Here is a 22,993-nt window from a genome sequence, read left to right as displayed (position 1 = left end):
GCGTGGGAGTCCAGCTCCGTCACCCGAGGCCTCCTGCGGCTCAAACTTTGTTTTTCTTCACTTCTTCAGGCAGCTCCATTGAATCCGGAGCTGCCCCAACACTGCCCGACCCTCCGGCTGCAGGGACGAAGCTTTGGGACGCGTGGGAGTCCAGCTCCGCCTCCCGAAACCCCCTGCAAGCCAGCTGTTTCCAGCATGACCCGGCAGGGCAGCTCCACCGATACCGGGAGCTGCTCCATCGTGGGACTAACCCTCAGCCTCGGGGAGAGAGAACCTCAGGCCGCGTGGGAGTCCAGCTCCGTCACCCGAGGCCTCCTGCGGCTCAAACTTTGTTTTTCTTCACTTCTTCAGGCAGCTCCATTGAATCCGGAGCTGCCCCAACACTGTCCGACCCTCCGGCTGCAGGGACAAAGCTTCGGGACGCGTGGGAGTCCAGCTCCGCCTCCCGAAACCCCCTGCATGCCAGCTCTTTCCAGCGTGACCCGGCAGGGAAGCTCCACCGATACCGGGAGCTGCTCCATCGTGGGACTAACCCTCAGCCGCGGAGAGAGAACCTCGGGCTGCATGGGAGTCCAGCTCAGTCACCCGAGGCCTCCTGCGGCTCATTTTTGACCTTATCCCTGTCAAGCCTTTTCATAATTGCCAAGTTCCATCCTGTCTTAGTCAACAATCCCTACTCAAGCCCGGCTAAGATTCCCCTGACTCTATACACTGTTTAAATCTGCCAAGGATTACCAGATTCTTTTCAACTGTTTATGCCCTGCTACTCAATTCTTTTCAACTGTTTATGCCCTGCTACTCAATTGATTATACTTAATTTCTTTAGTTTGCTAAAGATCCCCAGATTTTAATTCAACTGTCTATTCCCTGCTAAGGACCTCCTGATTCCTCCCAACTGTTTATGTCCTTGCCTAATTACTAAGATCCACCTGATTCTATTCAATTGTTTCAGTCCTGCCCTCCTTAATTGCAAACCTTCCGCAACCCTTGCCTCCCACCCCCCACCATGAAGCCACACCTATGGATCCTTCTTCTCCTTATCTGCTCATCCTCCAATATCTCTCTCTGCTTGAACCTTCCCCCCCCCCCTAACTTACTGAACCCCATCACTGTCAGTCCTATCTACCCTGGTGCCAAAATCCCCACGCTTTTGCGCACCAGAAGCTACCCCTCCAAAAAAAACTCCCGAAGAATCAATCTCACCTCCCTAAAGCCCATTCCCCCTGTCAACCCTCCCAACCCCACCTCAGACTCTCTCACCCCAGTCCCATCTCTATACTGCAACGCCAGATCCGCATGCAACAAAACCCAAATTTTGAAGGACCTTCTTGAAGATCTCAATCCCGGTTTCTTATTCATCACCGAAACTTGGATCGCAAAAGACGACTTCTTCTCTCAAAATGAACTCTGCTCTCACGGCTACCAAGGCCTCTTCTCCCCCAGAATTAACCGGAAAGGAGGTGGTCTAGCACTCCTCCATAAATCATTCTTCGACGTCCAGCTCCTTGATAAGGGTAGCCAGGCTTCCCTAGAATACATGCTAGCCTCTATCAATGATGAGCTCCACCCCCACCCACTAGGTATCCTGCTTTTATATCGCCCACCTTCATCCCCCTGGAACAAATCCTCCATCGTCCTTGAGACCATTACAAACGCCTTCCTCAGATTTCAAAGATTACTAATCATTGGGGATATTAATCTTCACTTAAATGATACTACCAACAAGGATGCATTTGATCTCATCAACTTCCTCACCTCTTTAGGCTTCCCCCCCCCAGCTCCCTCCCCAACCCATGAAAAAGGGCATGCATTAGACATCATCAGCTTCATCGACCTCACCGAATACAAAACTTCGATCGACGACACTCGCTGGGACCCCATCCCTTGGTCCGACCACTTCCTAGGGGCTTTCTGCCTCCCCATTTTCATGTCCCACCTCGAACCCCCCCCCCCTCATTCCCCCAATCCTATTACCTTCTGGAAAAAAATTGCAAGTGATCTGTTCTGGGCCAAATTCCTCAACCTAACTCCCACCATCCCCAACCCTCCAAACCCTGAATCCAACTGGCACAACTGGATCACCCTCTCTGACACCACCTACCACTCCCTTGCTCCACTTTCCACTAAAACGGTCTCCTACACCCGCAAGGCCCCCTGGTACCTTCCCCTTCACAGACAACTAAAGCAGAAATGTCGAACACTAGAACGAAAATGGAAAAAATCCAAATCCCCCACTGACAGACAGTCCTGGAGAACTTCCATTAAGTTCTACAACACCGAATTAAAAAAATCAAGGAAGAGCTACTACGGCAACAAAATCTGCAGCTCCAACAACCAAAGTAACACTTTGTTCAACATCTGGCGCTCCATATCCTCTAAACACGACTCCTCCTCACTCCCCTCTTCTCCTTCTGCTAACGATCTAGCAAAATTCTTCAATGAGAAAGTGACTACCTTACGATGCTCCTTTCCCCCAACCCCCGCTTACAACTCTCTGGTGCTCACTACCTCCACCCCTAATCTAAGCGAGGCCAACCATATCCCAGCCGATAGATCCTGGACCGCCTTTGAGCTCGTTTCCGACTCCCAAGTCTCTAAGCTCTGCCTCAAGTTAAAATCTTGCAACTGCACCTTGGATCCTTTCCCCTCCTACTTATACGAGAACATTCCAGCGCTGGCCATCTCATCTCTCACCAAACTCTTAAACTCTGCCCTGCTCTCAGGCCTATTTTCAACAGAAATGGGACACATTTCCCTATCCCCTCTCTTGAAAAAAGCTGATCTGGACCCCTCCACTCCTTCCAGCTATCGCCCAATAGCCAACACTCCACTCCTGACCAAAATGCTGGAATCCATCATCGCCACCCAACTCTCATCCTATCTTGAGAGATTCTCCATTCTCCTACCCTACCAACATGGATTCAGACCCAACTACAGCACTGAATCTCTTTTAGCCTCTTTAATTTCAAAGGTCCAACAACTCCACTCCTGCAACAAGTTCGCTGTCCTTCTTCAATTCGACCTCTCTGCTGCTTTCGACATTGTCCACCACGACATACTAATCCTCCAACTTTCCGAAATTGGCATAAACTCCACAGTCCTAGATTGGTTCTCAAAATTCTTACGTTCCCACTCCTACTTTGTTAACATGAATGGTACCTCATCCTCCCCTTGGAAGCCACTCTGCGAAGTCCCCCAGGGTTCACCTCTATCCCCGATTCTCTTCAATGTCTATATGTCCTCCCTGAAACTCCTCCAACTATCTACCTCTGAGACACTCTACACCTACGCCGATGACATCCTTATCCTTCTTGAAACTGACTCTAACCTCACCAACCTCTCTGATAACATCTCAACTTGCATAACAAATCTCCAATCCTGGGCTTTCTCTGTTCAAATGAAACTAAATGAGACCAAAACAAAACTTCTTTAGCTCGGCCCGAAATTGGATCATCTACCCTCCCTCATCTCTCTTTCCTCCGGCACCAATCTGCAGCTTGAGCACTCTAGCAAAGTTCTGGGAATCATCATTGACTCTACATTGTCCTTTAACGACCACATCAACTCCCTAGTAAAAAAATGCTTTTTCAATCTTCATATGCTAAGGAAAGTCAGATCCTGCTTCCACCAGCAACATTTCATTGTCCTTGTCCAATCCATCATTCTTTCCAGACTTGATTACTGCAACTCCATCTACCTAAGCCTAACAAAGAAAAGTCTTATCAGACTTCAATGGATTCAGAACACCGCAGCTAAACTAATCTTCGCAAAAGGCAAATTCGACCATGTCTCCCTGCTTCTGTCTAAGCTTCACTGGCTCCCAGTCTTCCTCAGAGTTCGTTACAAATGCGCCTGTCTTACCTTCAAATCTCTTCACGGTATCCTCCCTCCCCTCTTTCCTCTATCTTGGCTCTCGAGTACCCATTCCACCAGATCCACTCAGAAATTCAAACTATCCTTCCCTTCTCTAAATGGCATTTCCCATACAGGAAAACTTGGAACATCCCTCCTCTTCAGGATCACCGAGCTGTGGAACAGCTTTGCTGCCCATCTTCGGAGTTCGACCTCCCTCCAACACTTCAGAAAACATCTGAAAACCTGGCTCTTCTCCAAAATGTAACTTCCCCCTCCCTCCACCCCTCTCCCTCCTGTTTACCAAGCCCTCCTTCCTTCCATTGGAGTTCCTTTCTTTGTTTTTAATTCCTGTAAACCGTGTTGAGCTCCACTTCTGTGGAGATGACGCGGTATATAAGCTTAAGGTTTAGTTTAGTTTTAGTTTAGTTTAGCAAGTAGCTTAACTGTATAATAGTTATGATCGTATAGGAGGTGTCTGTATATTCTCACTCATAGCATTTCTTTTTTGCAGATCAAACACCGTAGAGGTTATGGCTACTTCAAGATGGAGCTGCTTGAATCATCCTGACATATTTTGCTATATTTGTGGGGAGTACACACTGAAAGCAAGTAGGAAACCTATTTCTAAGTTTGTAAAAAGAGCATATAGGTTATTTTAATGTTAAGCTTAGAGATCAAGATAAGCCATGGGCTCTTCATATTGTATGCAAAACTTATACGGAACAAATGGAAAGAGAAGCTGCCTGAAATTTGGAGTACCAATGATATGGAAGGAACCAAAAAAACACTTTGATGACTGTTATTTTTGTATTGTTAATATCATAGGCATCAATTGAAATAATTGTGACAAATGGTCTTACCCTGATCTACCTTCAGCCAGGAGATCTGTTCTACACTTGGATCTTGTACCTGTTCTACTTTTCCGTGAACTACCACAGTTCTCAGAGGATGAGTCTTTTATGTCTGATATCAAACAAGACAAAGAAAGTGGAGGCAGTGACAGCAATTCCCAAATAACTTCATATAGTGAACGTTTTGACCAGAATGAATTGAGTGGTCTGATCAGGGATATAAATCTTTCCAAGGAGTCTTCCGAATTGCTTGCCTCCAGACTAAAGGAAACAAATCTAATCTAATTTTTAGTCTTATATACCACATCATCTCCTAAAAATAAGAGCTCAATTCAGTTTACATAATTAGATCACAAAGATCCATTAACATTAATTGGAGCTATTGCCTAAAAAGCAATGCAACATAATGGTTTTTAAGGTTCTGCAAAAGATCTGAAGAGATAAACATGATCTAATTTGAGGAGGTAGTCCATTCCATATTGCAGTTAGCAAGTGTGAAATGTTACTCGATTCCTCTCAATGATGGAAAAGAGAGCCTGGAATGAAAATTACATTTAATCGAAGGAAAGAAAAGGACTTGCTGCCATTCTTTAACAAAGACAACAACTTAGTGTTCTGCGATGATAGAAACCTTCTAAAGAAAATTGGTCTTTCAGAATATAACTGAAGTGAGTGGCATCTTTTCACCTACAGTTCAAAATGTAGTTTGAAATGTGTTCTTTTAAATAACAGCAACAAATATGGTTCTATTCCAATCAGTATATCTACCAGGATGAAAGAAGAATACAAAGCCATCTCTTTAGTCTTGGAAAAGATAAATTACCAAGAACATCAATGGATGATTTCTGTAAACTTGAAGATGGTTAATTTTCTTCTTGGTCAACAAAGTGACTACACAAAGTATTGTTGCTTTTTATGCCTTGGGGCTAGTAGAGCCAAACATGAACATTGGGCAAAAAAAGATTGGCCTCCAAGGGCATATAAGGTGGTTGGAGAACAAAATGTAATCAATGAACCTTTGGTAGCATGAGATAGAATCATACTACCTGGTCTTCATTTGTTCTTGTGAAAAACTTTGTCGGCAAGAAGGCAGACAACTACACACAATTAGTAGAGGATATGCTCTTTCATTTCAACAGACTTGGCTGCAACATGAATGTTAAAGTCTATTATCTACACACAGTTACTTAGATCGCTTAAAAAGAACCTTGGTGACTTAAGCGAAGAGCAAGGTGAAAGATTTCACCAAGACATAAAAACAATGGAAGCCAGACACCAAGGAAGATGGGATGCACACATGCTGGCAGATTATTGTTGGAATCTTATACGGGATTGTCCTGGCAGATCCCACTCTCGGAAGTCTTGGCCCCGTGCTCTTCAACATCTTTATAAATGATCTGGACATTGGTACGACGAGCGAGGTGATTAAATTTGCAGACGATACAAAGTTATTCAGAGTAGTGAAGACACAGGGGGATTGCGAAGATCTGCAACGTGGCATAATCAAGCTCGAGAAATGGGCATCGACATGGCAAATGAGGTTCATCGTGGATAAGTGTAAAGTGATGCATGTCGGTAACAAAAATCTCATGCATGAATACAGGATGTCCGGGGCGGTACTTAGAGAGACCTCCCAGGAAAAAGATTTGGGAGTTTTGATCGACAAGTCGATGAAGCTGTCCGCGCAATGTGTGGTGGTGGCGAAAAGGGCAAACAGAATGCTAAGAATGAAAAAGTAGGGTATCACGAACAGATTGGAGAAGGTTATCATGCCACTGTAGCGGACCATGGTGCGCCCTAACCTGGAGTACTGCATCCAGCACTGGTCACCATATATGAAAAAGGACATGGTTCTACTTGAAAGGGTCTGAAGAGCGACTAAAATGGTCAAGGGGCTGGAGGAGTTGCCGTACAGTGAGAGATTGGAGAAACTGGGTCTCTTCTCCCTTGAAAAGAGGAGACTGAGAGGGGACATGATCGAAACATTCAAAATACTGAAGGGAATAGACTTAGCAGATAAAGACAGATTGTTCACCCTCTCCAAGATAGGGAGAATGAGAGGGCACTCTCTAAAGTTGAAAGAGGATAGATTCTGTACAAATATATGGAAGTTCTTCTTCACCCAGAGAATGGTGGAGATCTGGAATGCTCTTCCGGAGGCTGTTATAGGGAAAAACACTCTCCAAGGATTCAAGATAAAGTTAGACAAGTTCCTGCTGAACCAGAACGTATGCAGGTAAGGCTAGTCTCAGTTAGGGCACTGGTCATTGATCTAAGGGTCACCGTGTGAGCGGACTGCTGGGCACGATGGACCACTGGTCTGACCCAGCAGTGGCAATTCTTATGTTCTTATGTCTTACAAAAGGAACTGCTTGTGTGTCGAATGACTGGAAGGTTTGTATCATAAACTTGTGCTTTCGGTATGAAATAAGTAGATTTTCATGTTGTATGCTTTTGTTTCAATTTTTAATATGTTTTCTTCATGCTTAAAAGATATTAATTTAAACACTACATTAAAATATCCTGATTTTTTTTAATGGGTGAGCAGAGTGAAGAGTGGTATATGGCACATGTTCTGTACCTCAAAAACCAGAGCTGATAAGAGAAAATTTGTGCCATTTTTGGAATCAGCAGGTCAAATATACCCAGAGACAGGTCTAATATTTGAGGCACCAAACTGAGTGTTGGCCAGTGTTATCAACGTAATTACAACTTAGAATAAAACCAGTGTAACCAAGATGAATGCTGTCACTGAGCTTAAAAGCAAGTCTTATTTTCATTCCTTGCTCTGCAAGAACCAGAAACCATGATCCTTGCGATGAATGAAATTCGACGAGGTCCTTGTTCCATGATCATGTTCCACCTAACAACAAAGTCAGATCATTACGGGAACTCACAAATCCCCATTACTGGCAGAGCATGACCAGACCCTGAGACTATGCTAGTTAGTACATGAAAATCTCAGTTCGCAGCCTTTCTTTCCTACTGGTGGTATCGGAGAACAGAACAGCAGCGATGTCAATTGTAACATCAGACAAAGTGCCTAAGTGATATCCATGTGTATTTTCTTCATTGATTTCTGAGTGGATGCATCAGAATTTGGCTACCTAGTCACATCCAAAAATGAAGGGACAAACTACAAAGTCCTGTCAAAGCATATCTGTTATAATTTCTTTAATTGCAAAAATATATGTTGTGAATAGAAAATAGTTCTAAGACAGTTTATGGTGTCAAAGAGATCACATTATAACCTGTCTTTAAAGGCTAGAGACAGTCTTCAGAGGTATGTAATCACATCCTAAAGGCAGATCTTATACTATACATTCACAGTGAAAAAAAGGCCCCTCCTCCCCTATCAGGCTCTTGCCATTTTTATGTCCAGGAGATAGGATAAGACGTCCAATTCAACTGCTTTATTGCAGGACCTTTATCAGATCTATTGATCCTAGTGATGGAACTTCAGGCCTACTGTCTTTCACTACTAACTGCTCCTGCTGTTTTCAAGATAGGCCTTAAAAATATTCTTCCTTGTATTTGGGAGAAGCAGCAGTGGAGATTGTGTTTAGCTCTTTTTAGTTTTTTGCTAGTGTTTTTAAGTGCAAAAGCCAGTGAATAAGGGAGTGAAGAGCAATTTAATCCCCAGCCATACTAAACACTTCCATCATGAGTGGCGTGACATCTGGCTGGATGGCTTGGATCTGGAGAACCTGTTTACAGAATTCATTATTCATACTTCTAATCTCTGTCAAGAGTGCCATGATCTTCGGGAAAAGCAACCTAAAATTAAGCAGAGAAGTGGAAAGAGTCAAGCCCTGGTGTTATGTGTCCAATATATTCATATTAATCTGCTACAGATATATGGCCTCTAGGACCTCAGAGTCCAAATGGGTTTCCTGTAAAAATGCAAATTGATACCTTGTATCTATTTAAGACTTGCAATAATTTTTGTCATTTAACAGGACAGAACACTTTGACAATTGACTACAAGTTTAGTCAATTGTCCCAGCCTCTAAACCCTGTGTCCATGTTCCCACAAAATAATATAGGCAGTCTTCAACAGGAACCAACCAACCACTTTGATAACAGCATGATAGTGCTTCAACCACTGAAAACTCTCTCAATTCAACCCTCATAAGGTACTTTGTCAAATGCCTTTTGAAAATCCACAGTATCAAAGGAAGCAAGATGAAGTGGGAACACACCAGGCAAACGAAAGGTATACAAATCAAACCAGCTCTTTATTTGCAGAAATACACAAAAAGGATTCAGAAAGCATTCATCAGGGGTCCAGATAATATCCATCCAAACAATACAACATAAAAATGAATAAACAAGTAGGATAAATAAAAAATATAAATAGACAAATAAGTAAAATGAAATGAATAAAATCAAGTTAAACCCAACTGGCAAACAGAAAAAATGTTTATGCAGACAGGCACACATTTACACATATACATATATTCATATTTACATGCAAATAAGATTGTCCATAAGTTTTAAATTAGCCAATAATAATTTGGCTAGTTTTTATTAAAGATACAGTGGTAACATTTTTAAAGATTAGTTCATCCATATGTGATTTTTCTTTCAAATTTTTCATTGAAAGGATTACATTGCCTAGGCCAGTGATCTTCAAAGTAAGACCCGAGAGCCAATGGTGGCCCACAGAAACCTTCTGGGTTTTGCGTGGAGCTGTCCAGGGCTCCATCCCCTCCAGGATACAATGCCTCTCCTTCCCAACAGCTGCTCTTTCACTTTTTGGGCCACTGGCAGCATGAATGAAGTAAACACGCTGCCTTTGGCAGCCTAGAAAGAGAGAGATGTTGGACTACTGGAGGGGGAAGCTAGAGATTCCAGACTAAGGTAGGGAAGGAAAGGACAGAGATGCTAGACCATGGTAGGGAGGAGGGAAGGGAAGGAGAGATGTGTTAAATTACTGGAGGAGGGGAGGGAAAGAGAGTAAGATGACAGGGAAGTGAAGGAAAGAAGAGGGAAATGAATGAAGTAAACACGCTGCCTTTGGCAGCCTAGAAAGAGAGAGATGTTGGACTACTGGAGGGGGAAGAAAAATAGAAGCTAGAGATTTCAGACTAAGGTAGGAAGGAAAGGACAGAGATGCTAGACCATGGTAGGGAGGAGGGAAGAGAAAGAGAGATGTGTTAAATTACTGGAGGAGGGGAGGGAAAGAGAGTAAGATGACAGGGAAGTGAAGGAAAGAAGAGGGAAATGAAGAAAGGAGGGAAGGGAAGGAGAGGAGAGAAATACCAGACCTCAGGAAGGGGGAAAGGGAAGGAGATAGATCAGGGGTCTCAAAGTCCCTCCTCGAGAGCCAGAATCCAGTCGGGTTTTCAGAATTTCCCCAATGAATATGCATGAGATCTATTAGCATACAATGAAAGCAGTTGCATTTTGCTGGCCTACATTGTAAGTGTCTCTTCCTCTACTAGGGAGACGCGTAGGGCCGCCTAGGTTCGCCTAAGGCCCTTAGGCGAGCTTAGGCGGTCTTGCGGGCTTCTCTAGGCTCCCGGAGGCGCCTTCAATATAGGCGGCCTGCCTGGGGAGCATTTTTTTTTTAAAAAAAAACATGCATCCTGGCTGATTAGACAGCTGTAGGATGCCTACAGCTGCCTAAAAGCGAGACACACTTTGCAGAATCAGGGCCATAGTTTATTATTCATTTCTCAGTTAAAACACTGTTTATGTATGAGTCTTTTATATTTTTTATTCATGGTTATGTCATTTTGTTTCAATATTCATTTTATGTCTGGGTCTTTTATGGGTTATTTAAATATGTATCTGTATCTGTAAACTTGATTTTATTCATTTTATTTTACTTATTTATTTATATTTTCTATTATGTTTGTTTTTATATTGTATTGTTTTGATAAATTATTATCTAGACTCCTGATTTGTTTGTTTTATTTATTTATCCCCACCCTTATCTAGGGCGAGTTACACACTTACATACAAAAAATAAAGTTATATATAACAAACAAGTCGCTACAGCGACAGACAACTCTACAAATATTAAAACAGGCTGAAACACTGCCTGTCTTGAAACCTATTTATGTATCTTTGCAAATAAAGAGTTGGTTTGATCACATCTTGTTTGCCTGGTGTGTACCCACTTCATCTTGCTTCCTTTGGAACCCCATTATCTTCCACTGACCATATTTTGTCTTCTGTTTTTTAACCAGTTCTTAATCCACAATAAGACATTGCCTCCTAGCTCATGACTTTCTTTTTTTTTTTTTTAATCTTTATTCCTTTTTATTTCTCTCAACAAGTGTACAATATTATTACAATTAATTCACATAACTCACTTGACATTCTTACACAATATTATTATACATGTTTTAATTCCCCCCCACCCACCTCCCATCCCTTCCCATATCAATAAAATAATCTATCCAAACATATGCATACTTAGACATCCCTCTTCCTTAATACAATTAATCATACTTTAACCTATCCCTCCCCTCACCCTTTCTTCCTCAAACTCTTTTTTCATTTTATTATATACATTAATGCACAACAAATATATCTCATCATAGTACATATATCCCCTAATATTTCATAACAACATATTTCCAATAATTTTACTCGCTTTCCTTTTCTATTCATACATATATACCATGTTTCTTATATCCATTAATCAGTTGAAATATACCGCTATTTAATTGGATTATCCTATCCCCCCCACCCACCCCCATTTCTACAAATTATCCCCTAAGGAAAAAGAATAAACCTTAATCATTATAATATTCAATTAATGGCCTCCACACCTCCTGAAACCTTTTAAAATGCCCCCTCTGTACTGCAAGAAATCTTTCCATCTTATACATATGGCATACTGAGTTCCACCAAAAACTACAATTCAGTCTAGAACAGTCTTTCCAATTAGTCGTTATTTGCTGAATTCCCACACCAGTAAGAATCATCAGTAATTTATTGTTTGCTGCAGATATTTGGCATTTAGCCCTCATGCACATTCCAAAAACCACTGTGTCATAGGACAATGCCACATGACTCTCCATCATTAGGTTAACTTGATCCCAGATTGATATCCAAAATGCCTGAATACATGGACAATAAAATAAAAGATGGTCTAAAGTTCCAACTTCAATTTTACAATGCCAGCATCTATTAGACTTAGAGCAATCTAATTTTTGTAATCTAGTAGGGGTCCAGAATGCTCTATGCAACAAAAAGAACCATGTTTGCCTAATAGATGCCGACATCGTACCTTTAATTCTCCAAGACCAAATACGTGGCCATTGAGATGCATTAATCTGATGCTTAATCTCAATGCTCCAAATATCTCTTAATCCATTTTTTGGTTTCTTATTCAAATAATTAGATATAATTTTATACCACTTTGCGGCCTGGTGTCCCAGAAAATCTGCCTGGAAACATAAGAATTCTAAGCTGTAATGATCATTTAAAGATTTCCATTCAGGGAACCCCACCTGAATAGCCTGCTTCAATTGCAACCACTTATAACTTTGTTTTTTATTCAGACCATATTTATGTTGCAATTGTGAAAAATCAAGCAGCTTACCATTATCAATTACTTCCATTAAGGATCTTATACCTGCTTTAATCCAATCCTTCCAGACAACCTTAAACCCGCCTATTTGTATCTTGGAGTTTACCCAAATAGTCTGTTTCGATTTTAAAATAGAATCAGTAGTTAATTTGTCTACAAATCTTAATGTTTTCCAAGTATCCATTAATACTCTATTGTCTTTACGTATTCTAGGCACTTTTATACCAAGCAGAAGATCAAGCCTAAGTGGAAAGATAAGTGATCTCTCCACCCATAACCACTCTGGTAGTTGTTCCAAAAGCTCTGGGAGGACCCAATACATACCTTGGCGCATGATATAGGCCTGATGATACCTATAAAAATTGGAAAAATTTACCCCACCCTCCTCAATTGGTCTTTGCAAAGACACTAGAGCCACTCTTGCAATTTTACCCAGCCAAATAAATTTAACCAGAATACTATTTAATTTTTTATAGAAAGACCCCTGAAAAAACACTGGTATCAATCCCAATTGATAGCAAACTACAGGCAAAATCATCATTTTAACAGTTTGAACTCTTCCCCACCATGACAAATGTAAAGGATTCCATTGCTCACACAACTCTGTTACTTTTTGTAATAAAAATTTTTCATTTATTCTCATTGTCTCTTCGAGTATTTTATTCAACCAAATACCTAAGTACTTTATTCCATCCTCTTTCCAAATAAAAGGGAAAGAATCAAGTATACCTTTTGTACAATGCACATTTAAAGGTAAAATCTCTGATTTAGTCCAATTTATTTTGTATCCTGAGAATTTTCCAAATGTATCTATTACCTCCAGCACATGGAATACCCTGTATGTCCTTTGCCTGTCGAATAGCTAACAACAAGGGTTCAAGAACTATATCAAAGAGCAAAGGAGATAATGGACAACCCTGTCTAACTCCCCTCTGCAATTTAAAAGCATCTGAAAAATTATTATTTATGTATAAACGAGCAGTTGGGGAGCTATACAGTGCTTGAATCATTTGTATAAATCCGGATCCAATAGCTTGATACATGAAATTCCATTCTACACGATCAAAAGCCTTCTCAGCATCTAGTGATACCGAAAAAGCCGGATCATTAATTTGTCTTGTTAAATAATACATCTGAAATGCCAGTCTAGTATTATTAGAAGAGTGTCTTTGAGCAACAAATCCAGTTTGATTCATTCCTATTATATGCGGAAGAGCTTTAGCCAATCTTAATGCTAAAATCTTAGCTAATAATTTACCATCTACATTTATTAAAGATATAGGCCTGTAGTTTGAAACCAATGTTGGCTCTTTATTTGGCTTTGGCAAAACAATAGTTAAAGATTCTGCCATAGTGCCTGATATACAACCTTTATTCAGTTGATCCTGATATAATTTTAATAAATAAGGTAAAAGGGAGATTTGAAATTCTCTATAAAACTCTACCGTAAATCCATCTCCACCTGGAGCGGTCCCAGCTCTAAGGGATTTCAATACCATTTGTAATTCTTTTAGTGATATAGGTTCATCTAAACTTCTTTTTATATGATCAGGAACCTTAGGACCTTCAACTGAACTCAAAAAATCCAACCCATCTTTCTCTTTATTTAAATAAGACTCAGAAGAATACAGCGACTTATAATACTTCAAAAATTGTTTTAATATACTTCCAATTTGAGAATGAGAATTCCCTAACTCATCTTTAATTATACCTATTTTCTCCTTCCTTTTTTTTTTTTTTTAAATAATTTGCCAATAGTTTTACAGCCTTATTTGCACTACCATAATACAACGTTTGCTGAGTAAAAATATCTTTCTTTACTAATCCAGAGGAAATCTCATTATATTCACATTTTTTTTTTTAACAATATTTGAAATGTAGCTTGTTCCCATTTGTTAATCAATTTTAATTCTAAATTTTTAATTTCTTTTTCCAAACTTACAAATTGCTTCCTTAGTTGTTTCTTTTTATATGCAGAATATGATATAATTTGTCCTCTCATCGTTGCTTTGAAAGCATCCCATAAAATTTCAATCGACATTTCCTCTAAATCATTAAACAAAAAATATTCACTAATTTTGTTCTGAAATTCTGTGCAAAATTTAGAATCAGCAATCAATGTATTATCAAACCTCCATATAGGTTTGGAATTATCCTGAACTACTAAGTTAACTTCTATCCACACACCACCATGATCAGATATTACTATTGGTTCTATGTCAGCTTTTACAACTTGCTGTACCATCTGATCTGAAACAAAAATATAATCAATTCTTGAAAACGATTGATGAACATGTGAACAAAATGTAAATTCCCGATCATTAAAATGAAGAATACGCCATATATCTTTTAAATTACATGATTGTATCAAATTATCTAATCCCATTGATTTCATAATTCTACTAGGCTTTTTATCCATTATTGGATCTATAACAGCATTGAAATCCCCTGCCACCACTAAATTAGTAGTAGCCAGTGACAAAATTAATTGTTGTAGAGATTTAAAGAATTCACTTTGATTCGAATTAGGGGCATACACATTTAGTAACGCCATTGTATTATTGCCCATGCTCATGTCAACAAGTAACCACCTTCCTTGAGGATCTGCTTTAACCATATTAAATGTTGCTGGACATTTTTTATTAATTAATATTGCTACTCCTGCTTTCTTTTTTATCGCTGGTGCATATAAACATTGCTTTATCCAATTATCTGACAGCTTCATAGACTCTATTCCAGACAAATGTGTCTCCTGCAGAAAACAAATATCTATATTTTGTTGCTTAATATATGACAATACCTTTTTCCTTTTTATTGGATGATTGAGGCCATTTACGTTCAAAGAAAAAATTTTAAAACCCATTATATAAATAAAATATAATATAATATACAAATATATCCTTCTCAAACATATATTATAAACTTTTCCTTTTCCCTTAAACCAAAATACAAGCTTACCCTCCCTCCCCACCTTCTCTGTCCCTCCCAAATACCCATCCCCCTCCCTCCCCACCCCCATCATAAATGAAGACTTCGAAACGCACATACTGACTGTGTAAAAGAAAAACTCCCCACAGGCAACATCATACTTAATCTACCCGCTTCCCTATAACTTCTTATTAACAATGAAAAGACAAAAAAAAAAATAAAATATATATATATATATATTTTTATTTTTTTTTCCTTCTTTATTTCTTTAATTTTTTTTTTTCCTTTTTTGTATTTATTTTTTTTTTAAATTTCTTCCTCTTCTCCTTTTCCTCCTATCTTTTTTTTTTTCCATCTAACCCTTAGTATCTCATATAACATACAAAAAAAAAAACTTCAATCTTTTATATGTATTTCCCAAACCTTCCCCATTACTCTATAAAAAATCTATTAATAACTTATAAATAAATTTCAAAGGCATTTTTATATCCTTTATTATATTTTTTTTCCTTTTTTTTTCCTTTTCTCTTCTCCCTTTTTTTTCTCTTTCCCTTTTTTTTTTTCCTTCCCCTTTACTTCTTTCAAATACTATAATCCTAACTCCTATTCCCCTCCTCACTTATATAAATAACCCTTTACATTTACCCTTCAACCCCTTTCAAAAATTAGAATAATCATTTAACACATTAGTCATTTCCATTTTTCCAAGAATTAGACAGCATTTATATATCATCATTCATATTTCTCATTTGAAGACATCTTCTATATGGATCAGCAGTCCAGACTATTCCAATTCAGACGTTCTTCATTAAACTGTCTTTACCAATCTACATCCAGCAGATCACTCAGCAACTTTCTCAATTCCATTGACCACAAAGCTCAGTCCAGAATGTTGTCAATCTCCACAGGTAAATTTCCTCTAGCTCAGTCCATTATACTGACAATCCTCATGATTGAATTTCCTCAAACTCAGTCCAAAATGCTGCCAATCCCCACAATTGAATTGCTGCGAACTCAGTCCAGAATGCTGCCAATCTCTTCAATTAAATTATCACCATCTCCAGCTATAACACTGCCAATCCCCACAGCTGCATTGCCTCAATCTCAGTCCAAAATGCTGCCATTCTCCACCTTTAAATTGTCACGAGCTCAGTCCAGAGCTCGTGACGAGCTGTCAATCTCTTCAATTAAATTACCTCCATCTCAGACCATAACGCTGCCAATCTCCATAGTTGCATTACCTCAATCTCAGTCCAGAATGCTTCCCATCTTCACAGTTGGATTATGGATTATGGATTACCATAATCACAGTCCAGAATAATGCCATTCTCCTTAATTAAATTACTTCCATCTCAAACCATAACGCTGCCAATCCCCATAGTTAAATTGCCTCATGCTCAGTCCAGAATGCTGCCAATCTTCACAATCAAATTGCCTCGAGCTCAGTCCAGAATGCTGCCATTCTCCACAGTTAAGTTTCCTCAAGCTCAATCCAGAATGTTACCACTCCCCATATTTAAATTGCCTCGAGCTCAATCCAGAATGTTACCACTCCCCATATTTAAATTGCCTCGAGCTCAATCCAGAATGTTACCACTCCCCATATTTAAATTGCCTCGAGCTCAATTCAGAATGTTGCCAATCCCCCCAGTCAACTGTCTCAAGTAATGGAAAATGACAGTTTTATATTCAAAAACAATACCCCGCTATGAATAAAGTCAAATAAACATAACCTATGCATCACACTATTAAAACATTAACAGACTTCTCATTAATATCTTCATTTTCATTTTAGGTATTCATCGGGCTTTCACATTTATCTATATATTCTTTTAACTTCCCTGCTTCTTCAAAACTGAAAGTTTTGTTGTTATGAGTCACCCGCATTATAGCCGGGTATACTAATCCAAACCTGGCACCCATTGCTCTCAATTGTGGGCGTAATTCTAATAGCTGTTTTCTTTTATATGCAGTTTCCTTGGCAAAATCCGGGACTATAAATATCTTTGCATCCTGACATTTCATATTTTTATGTTCCTTTGTTAATTTCAGGATCTCTTCTACTTGCTGATATCTAAGTAGCTTACATATTAAAGGTCGCGGTCCCTTTTGGCTGCTTAATCTCTTTGCTGGAATTCTGTGAGCCCTTTCTATCTCCAACGGAAACTTACTTTGAATTGGTAGAATCTTAGGTAGGAAATTTAACAGAAAAGTAATAGGATCACCCTTCTCAATCTCCTCTGGTAATCCAAGTACCCTCAAATTGTTCCTTCTTGCACGATTGGACAAATCCACAAAATCCCTTCTTAATGCTTCAATTTCTTTATGATCTTTTTTACACAGTACTTTTTCCTCCTCACATTTTTCCATCCGTTTTTCTAAACATTCCATTTTCAAATCCACTGCATTTATCCTTTGAGTTAAACTCACTATCTCTCCTTTCACCTCCTTTATGTCTTTTGAATTTTCCAAAACGATATCTTTTATCGTTTGTATTTCTCTCATAAGATCTCTGTTATCAATTTCATCTGCTGGCAACGGCACCATCTGCGGGGAAGTGGAGTCAATTTTTGATCTTTTAACAGACCCCGATCCAGCTCCAGCCACGGAAGATTTACTTTGTCTGCCCGACGCCATTCTTATACTTCTTTTCTCTCACTAATTTTGTCTTTCCTTTAAACTTTTACCGCTATTTTTTAAAATCAAGCTGCCTGTCCCCACAGAGCTGTTTCCTCACACAGCCATCTTCGTTCGCCTCGAAGCCACACCCCCTAGCTCATGACTTTCTAATTTCCTCAGGAGGCATTCATGAGGTACTCTGTCAAACGTCTTTAAAAAATCCACAATAATTATAAGATCACCAGCTCTTTATCCACATGTTCATTCACCCCTTCAAAGAAATGTAGCAGAAATGTAGCAGAAATGTAATTTATCCCAAGGGTCAATTAATATGTTGCACTATTGATTTGTTGTAGCATATTGGACTCTTGCTGCAGGTGTTAGCTGAAACACAGCTTCTCTAGGTGCAGTGTTATATTCTTGTAGATGGCATTTTATCATAAATAATTAGAAGTGACTATTTTATTCTTTTACTCCACATTCTTTGGAACTCACTTTCTATTCTTTGCTGTAGAGTAGTTTTCAACATTTATCCCCACCAGGAACCATAAATAAGTTGTTCCTTTCAATGCTGTACTCCCATATTTTCTTCTATATATAGATCTCCATCCACATTCATGGGTTTAGCACTTGCAACTTCGGTTATTCATGAGTATTTTACAACCATACATATTGTAAGCTAAATTTTGTAAAAAGTTGATGAGTATGTGCTGCATTTTAGAATGCCGCTCTCTTTGTCTCCAAACAATGCTGCCTCTCTCACATGGTTTCATCTCGCCTGGGACATAGCTGACTCCACCCCCAAGTGACATTATCCTGGGGTGCAAAGAGAAAAGTCCAGCACCGGAGAATCATGTGACTGTTTTGCTGAAGCATAACCGGGCAAAGTGTAAAGTACAATGCAAGAACTTGTTTATTTTAAATCACATAAGGAGGGAATGTTTATTATTCGCAAATTCATTGTATTCATGAAGGCTGTACCCCAAACCCCACGAATATAGTATTTGCAAGGGGGATGCCCCCCTAGCCCCCACAAATATAGACGGAAACTTGTATAGACATATACAGTAGTTGTGGATCACCCCAAATAAATGGTCTTGTGGGAGAAAGAAATTTCAATAGACTTTGAGCTGCTTTTCCAAGTGGACTCTCTCTTCTACACATCTCACATACTAAGATGTGAATGGACAACCATGTTTCAGCTCTACCTGTTTCTTCTATACTCACTTAGACATTGACTGTGGACGTTTAATATCAATATATGCCTTTAAGGTTATTGCCATCTTCTCTTGAATCTGGTCAATAGGATGATGATGTATTATGCCTGGACGGTCTATGAAGAAAATAAAATAAAATAAAAGGGAGTTAATGTTATAACTACTACTCCTACTTATCATTTCTATAGTGCTGTACATCTGTGGAAGCATAGACCATAGGGTAGCAGGGAGTTATGGTCACTGTATGGGAATGGTGTCTAGATGGTTGGAACCAGGGCCTACTGTTGTAAGGTTCCAAACAAAGGCAGACTACATGGCCACCAGTACAGGATAGGAGTTGTAACAATGCAATCAAGTATTTTGGGAGGTAGGGAATGAAAACAGGGGGAAAAAAATGCCTAGGTAGTGCAAGCTCACCCCACGCCCCTCCAATATTCACGACTATTTAACTGGCCAGGAATGGCTACTGGCCAAGTAAATAGCATATTGGCACCTAACTGCAAATATTCAGCAGGAGATAACCGGCTATCTCCCACTAAATATTCCTGATTATCCAGGGTCAGCGAATATTCAGTGGCCTCTTGGTGTTATATACGGTGTCAGGTCAAAAGCAAACCGGGACAAAGGTGCGCCCAGACAATTGAGCGCAGCGCGGAGGCGCGCGCCGCTCAAAATTACTGTTTTTAGGGCTCCGACGGGGGTGTGGGGGGGGAACCCCCCACTTTACTTGATAGACATCGCGCCGCGTTGTGGGGGCATTGTGGGGGGTTTGGGGGTTGTAACCCCCCACATTTTACTGAAAACTTCACTTTTTCCCTGTTTTTAGGGAAAAAGTTAAGTTTACAGTAAAATGTGGGGGGTTACAACCCCCCAAACTCCCCATAACGCCGGCACGATGTCTATTAAGTAAAGTGGGGGGGGTTCCCCAACAAAAACCCCCGTCGGAACCCCTAAAAACAGTACTTTTGAGCGGTGCGCACCTCCGCGCTGTGCTCAATTGTCTGGGTGCGCCTTTATCTTTTGCGCCGTTGTCTATGAACCGTTATATACCAGCCTTGCTCCAACTGAGCTAGAAATATTTTTTTTAAAAGAGAATAAGAGAACTGCTGTGTCCAAAAAATAAATAAGTTTCTGTATTCTAGCTGCCCTCCTTAGTTTCAACTAACAGATGCTTAGTTTATCATTCTTTTAACTGTAGCTTTTTTTCACCCTTTATGCCTGAAATTTCGACAGCAATCCAGGCCCAAGTCTTGGCCTGCTAGGCCGATATTGCTACCTGGACGTTTTACCACCATATAAAATTAAACATGGCCAAGCTTGAACTCCTTATCTTTCCTCCTAAAACCTGCCCCTCCTCTTCCTCAGTTCTCTACTTCTGAGGATAACATTCTCATCCTCCCTCTCTCGACAGCTTTGACTCATCTCTTTCCTTTTCTTCACATATTCAGCACACCGCCAAAACTTGTCACTTCTTTCTCTACGCCTTTGCTAAACTACAGAATTTCATCTCTGAACATGCAACCAAGACCCTCATCCACACTCTTGTCTCCTCCTGCCTAGATTACTGCAACTTGCTTCTCGCAGGTCTTCTACTAAGTCATCTGTCCCCATCCCTTCAATCAATTCAGAATTCTGCTGCATGGCTCGTATTCTGCCAGGGTCATTATGCTCATGTTACCCGTCTTTTCAAGTTGTTTCACTGGCTCCCTGTCTATTTCCACATACAGTTCAAACTCCTCTTACTGACTTACTCTACTCTGCATCTCCTCGGTGTCTCTCCTCTTTTATTTCTCCCTATACCCCGCCCTGGGAACTCCGATTGGTATGTAAGTCTCTTGTCTGTTCCCTTCTCCTCTACTACCAACTCTGCCCCTTCTGTGTTGCTGCAACAACCTTCCTGACTCGGTACATCAGGCTCAGTCTCCGGCAGTATTATAATCCAGGCTTAAAACCCACTTTTTCAAAGCTGCATTTAAGTCTTAACCTTTTTTAAATTATTATTTATTGAAATTTCTTCTTTTGTTTCAAAATAACATTTAGGTAACCTAGAATTACAAGTAAAAATAAAGCAAAGAAATAATACAGATCAACCTATCGAGTCTACATCACAAGGAGCTTGGATGAAATTTTTATACAAGAAAATCTACCTTCTTTATTTAGCAGGCATTTATTCATTTAACCCTATAAACCTGTGAAAAGAAAATTATTTATTTTGGATCATTCTCAGTCTTATTCAAAAGAAAGGTTTCTAACTGACTTGGATTTAGAAATACATAAGAATTAGCTCCCTATGCAATCCGATATTTACAGGGAAATTTTAGGGAAAAAAAAGTACCTCCCCCTGCCAGAACCCTAGGTTTTAGCAGGAAAAAGGCCTTGCATTGAGTTTGTTTGTCTGGAAACATTGGGGAACATAGAAATTGGATGACCATAAAACAGTACTGATTTCTTGGGGAAATATGATTTCATGATTAACATTTTTTTCCCCACTGAGGACACAGTCAACAAAAGAGTTAATCTCTTAGTTATAGAATCTTGAGTTGATTCCAAGAATTTTGTGATATCTAAATTGTCAGGTTATCCATCCCACCTTCTTGAACAACCTCTTTGGTTCCTCGTGGTATATAATAAGCATCCAGAACCATTTGAAGTACCTATTTAACATACATTTTGAAAAATTCCCTAGAGAAAAGAAAATGGGTTACAGGAAAATTCAATCTCTAGAGATATTTTCAAAAGTTTCCAATTTTGAATGAATTGTTAAGTTGTCCTTCAGAAAGGAGGCTTCTGCTGATTGAGATCTGAGACTCCATTTTCTCAAGATTTTTATCTACCACTATTAATCTTGTATCTTGTTCTGTAAATTTATTTGAAGCTTCCTCAGTAAATTTACTATATTTTAGCAAATTATCTTGTAATGACTGATCAAGTCTATTTATTGATAACATATCTTTCAAGAAAATATCATTTTTTTCTGAGGAAGAATCATTCAGGGAATGTTAGTCAAAGTAAACCGGAACTGGTACCTTAATATTCCAGATTCTAAAGTTTCCAATTGCTGAGATATTCCAGAAGATTCTTGATATTTTAATCCCTCCTGTGGAAAGACCAACTTCGGTATTTCCTAAAAGGTAAGGTCAAGTTTCTAACAGGTTGTGGGGAGGGGTAGGACCCTCTACTGATAGGGAAGTTTCAAGAGGAGGGGTTGATTCAGCAAATGATAACACAATTGTAGAAATTAAGTGTTTGTCCATTGGACCCTTAATCTCTATCAAAGTTGTCTTCCCCATTAATCCCCCTTTCTTTTCCCCATCTACAAAGTGCAGAGCAGAGTCCCATGCTCCAAAGGTGCATGCCCCTTTGGGCAAGTGACCACGTTCTGCGGAGCAGATGCCCAATTATCCTGGGCTGCTAGGACCCCTCTCCAGCATGGCATGGTGAGTAGGACATCCAAATGGGTGCCTGTTGCACTGTAGCTCTTCTTCCAAACTCCCAATGTCATGGGGGAATGGACAACCAGTTATCCCGGGCTGCTAGGACCCCCTCTCCTACAAGGCACAGTGAGTGGGGTGTCCAGATGCTACTGTGCTGTAGTTCTCCTTCCAAACTCCTCGTTTAAGTCCTAACCTTACCAGCTTGCAAAGCACAAAAATCTACCTCATCATTCTCGCTGTAATCCCATACCAAAACATACATAGATTCACCATTTGTCCTGTATGTCTGTCATAATTAGATTGTAAACTCTTCTGATCAGGGACAGTCTTTTGCGTGTTTAATGTACAGTGCTACGTGCATCTGGTAGCACTATAGAAATAATAAATAGTAGTAGTAGTTGTCTCCTGCCATATACAGCATTTAATCCTTTCCAAGCAATGGAAGATTAAGTTTCTTATCTTTGGTAATCTTCTTTCTGTTAATCCACAGAGTTGTATGTACAATAGATGTTCAATCCGTACCCGTGAACTGGGTCTTGC

At 39.7% G+C, this 22,993-nt stretch overlaps 1 protein-coding gene across 5 annotated transcripts in view; it reads right to left on the bottom strand.

Moving 5' to 3' along the window:
• Window positions 1-7,850: 7,850 nt before the first annotated feature.
• Window positions 7,851-22,993, bottom strand: part of NR1I2 (nuclear receptor subfamily 1 group I member 2) — a 60,789-nt gene continuing 45,646 nt past the window's right edge. For all 5 annotated transcript variants that reach the window (XM_033940904.1, XM_033940901.1, XM_033940906.1 and 2 more), the window contains 2 exons: window positions 19,030-19,135; window positions 7,851-8,483 (listed from right to left, as the gene is read on the bottom strand). In XM_033940904.1, coding sequence (XP_033796795.1) covers window positions 8,339-8,483; window positions 19,030-19,135 — 251 coding nt within the window. In that variant the 3' untranslated portion in view covers window positions 7,851-8,338. The remainder of the gene's footprint in view (window positions 8,484-19,029; window positions 19,136-22,993) is intronic.

This window comes from Geotrypetes seraphini, chromosome 4 (assembly GCF_902459505.1).
Source record: "Geotrypetes seraphini chromosome 4, aGeoSer1.1, whole genome shotgun sequence".
NCBI classification, from domain to species: domain Eukaryota; kingdom Metazoa; phylum Chordata; class Amphibia; order Gymnophiona; family Dermophiidae; genus Geotrypetes; species Geotrypetes seraphini.
Note: the sequence above shows the minus strand (reverse complement) of the source record. Positions and strands in the feature narration are given on the sequence as shown.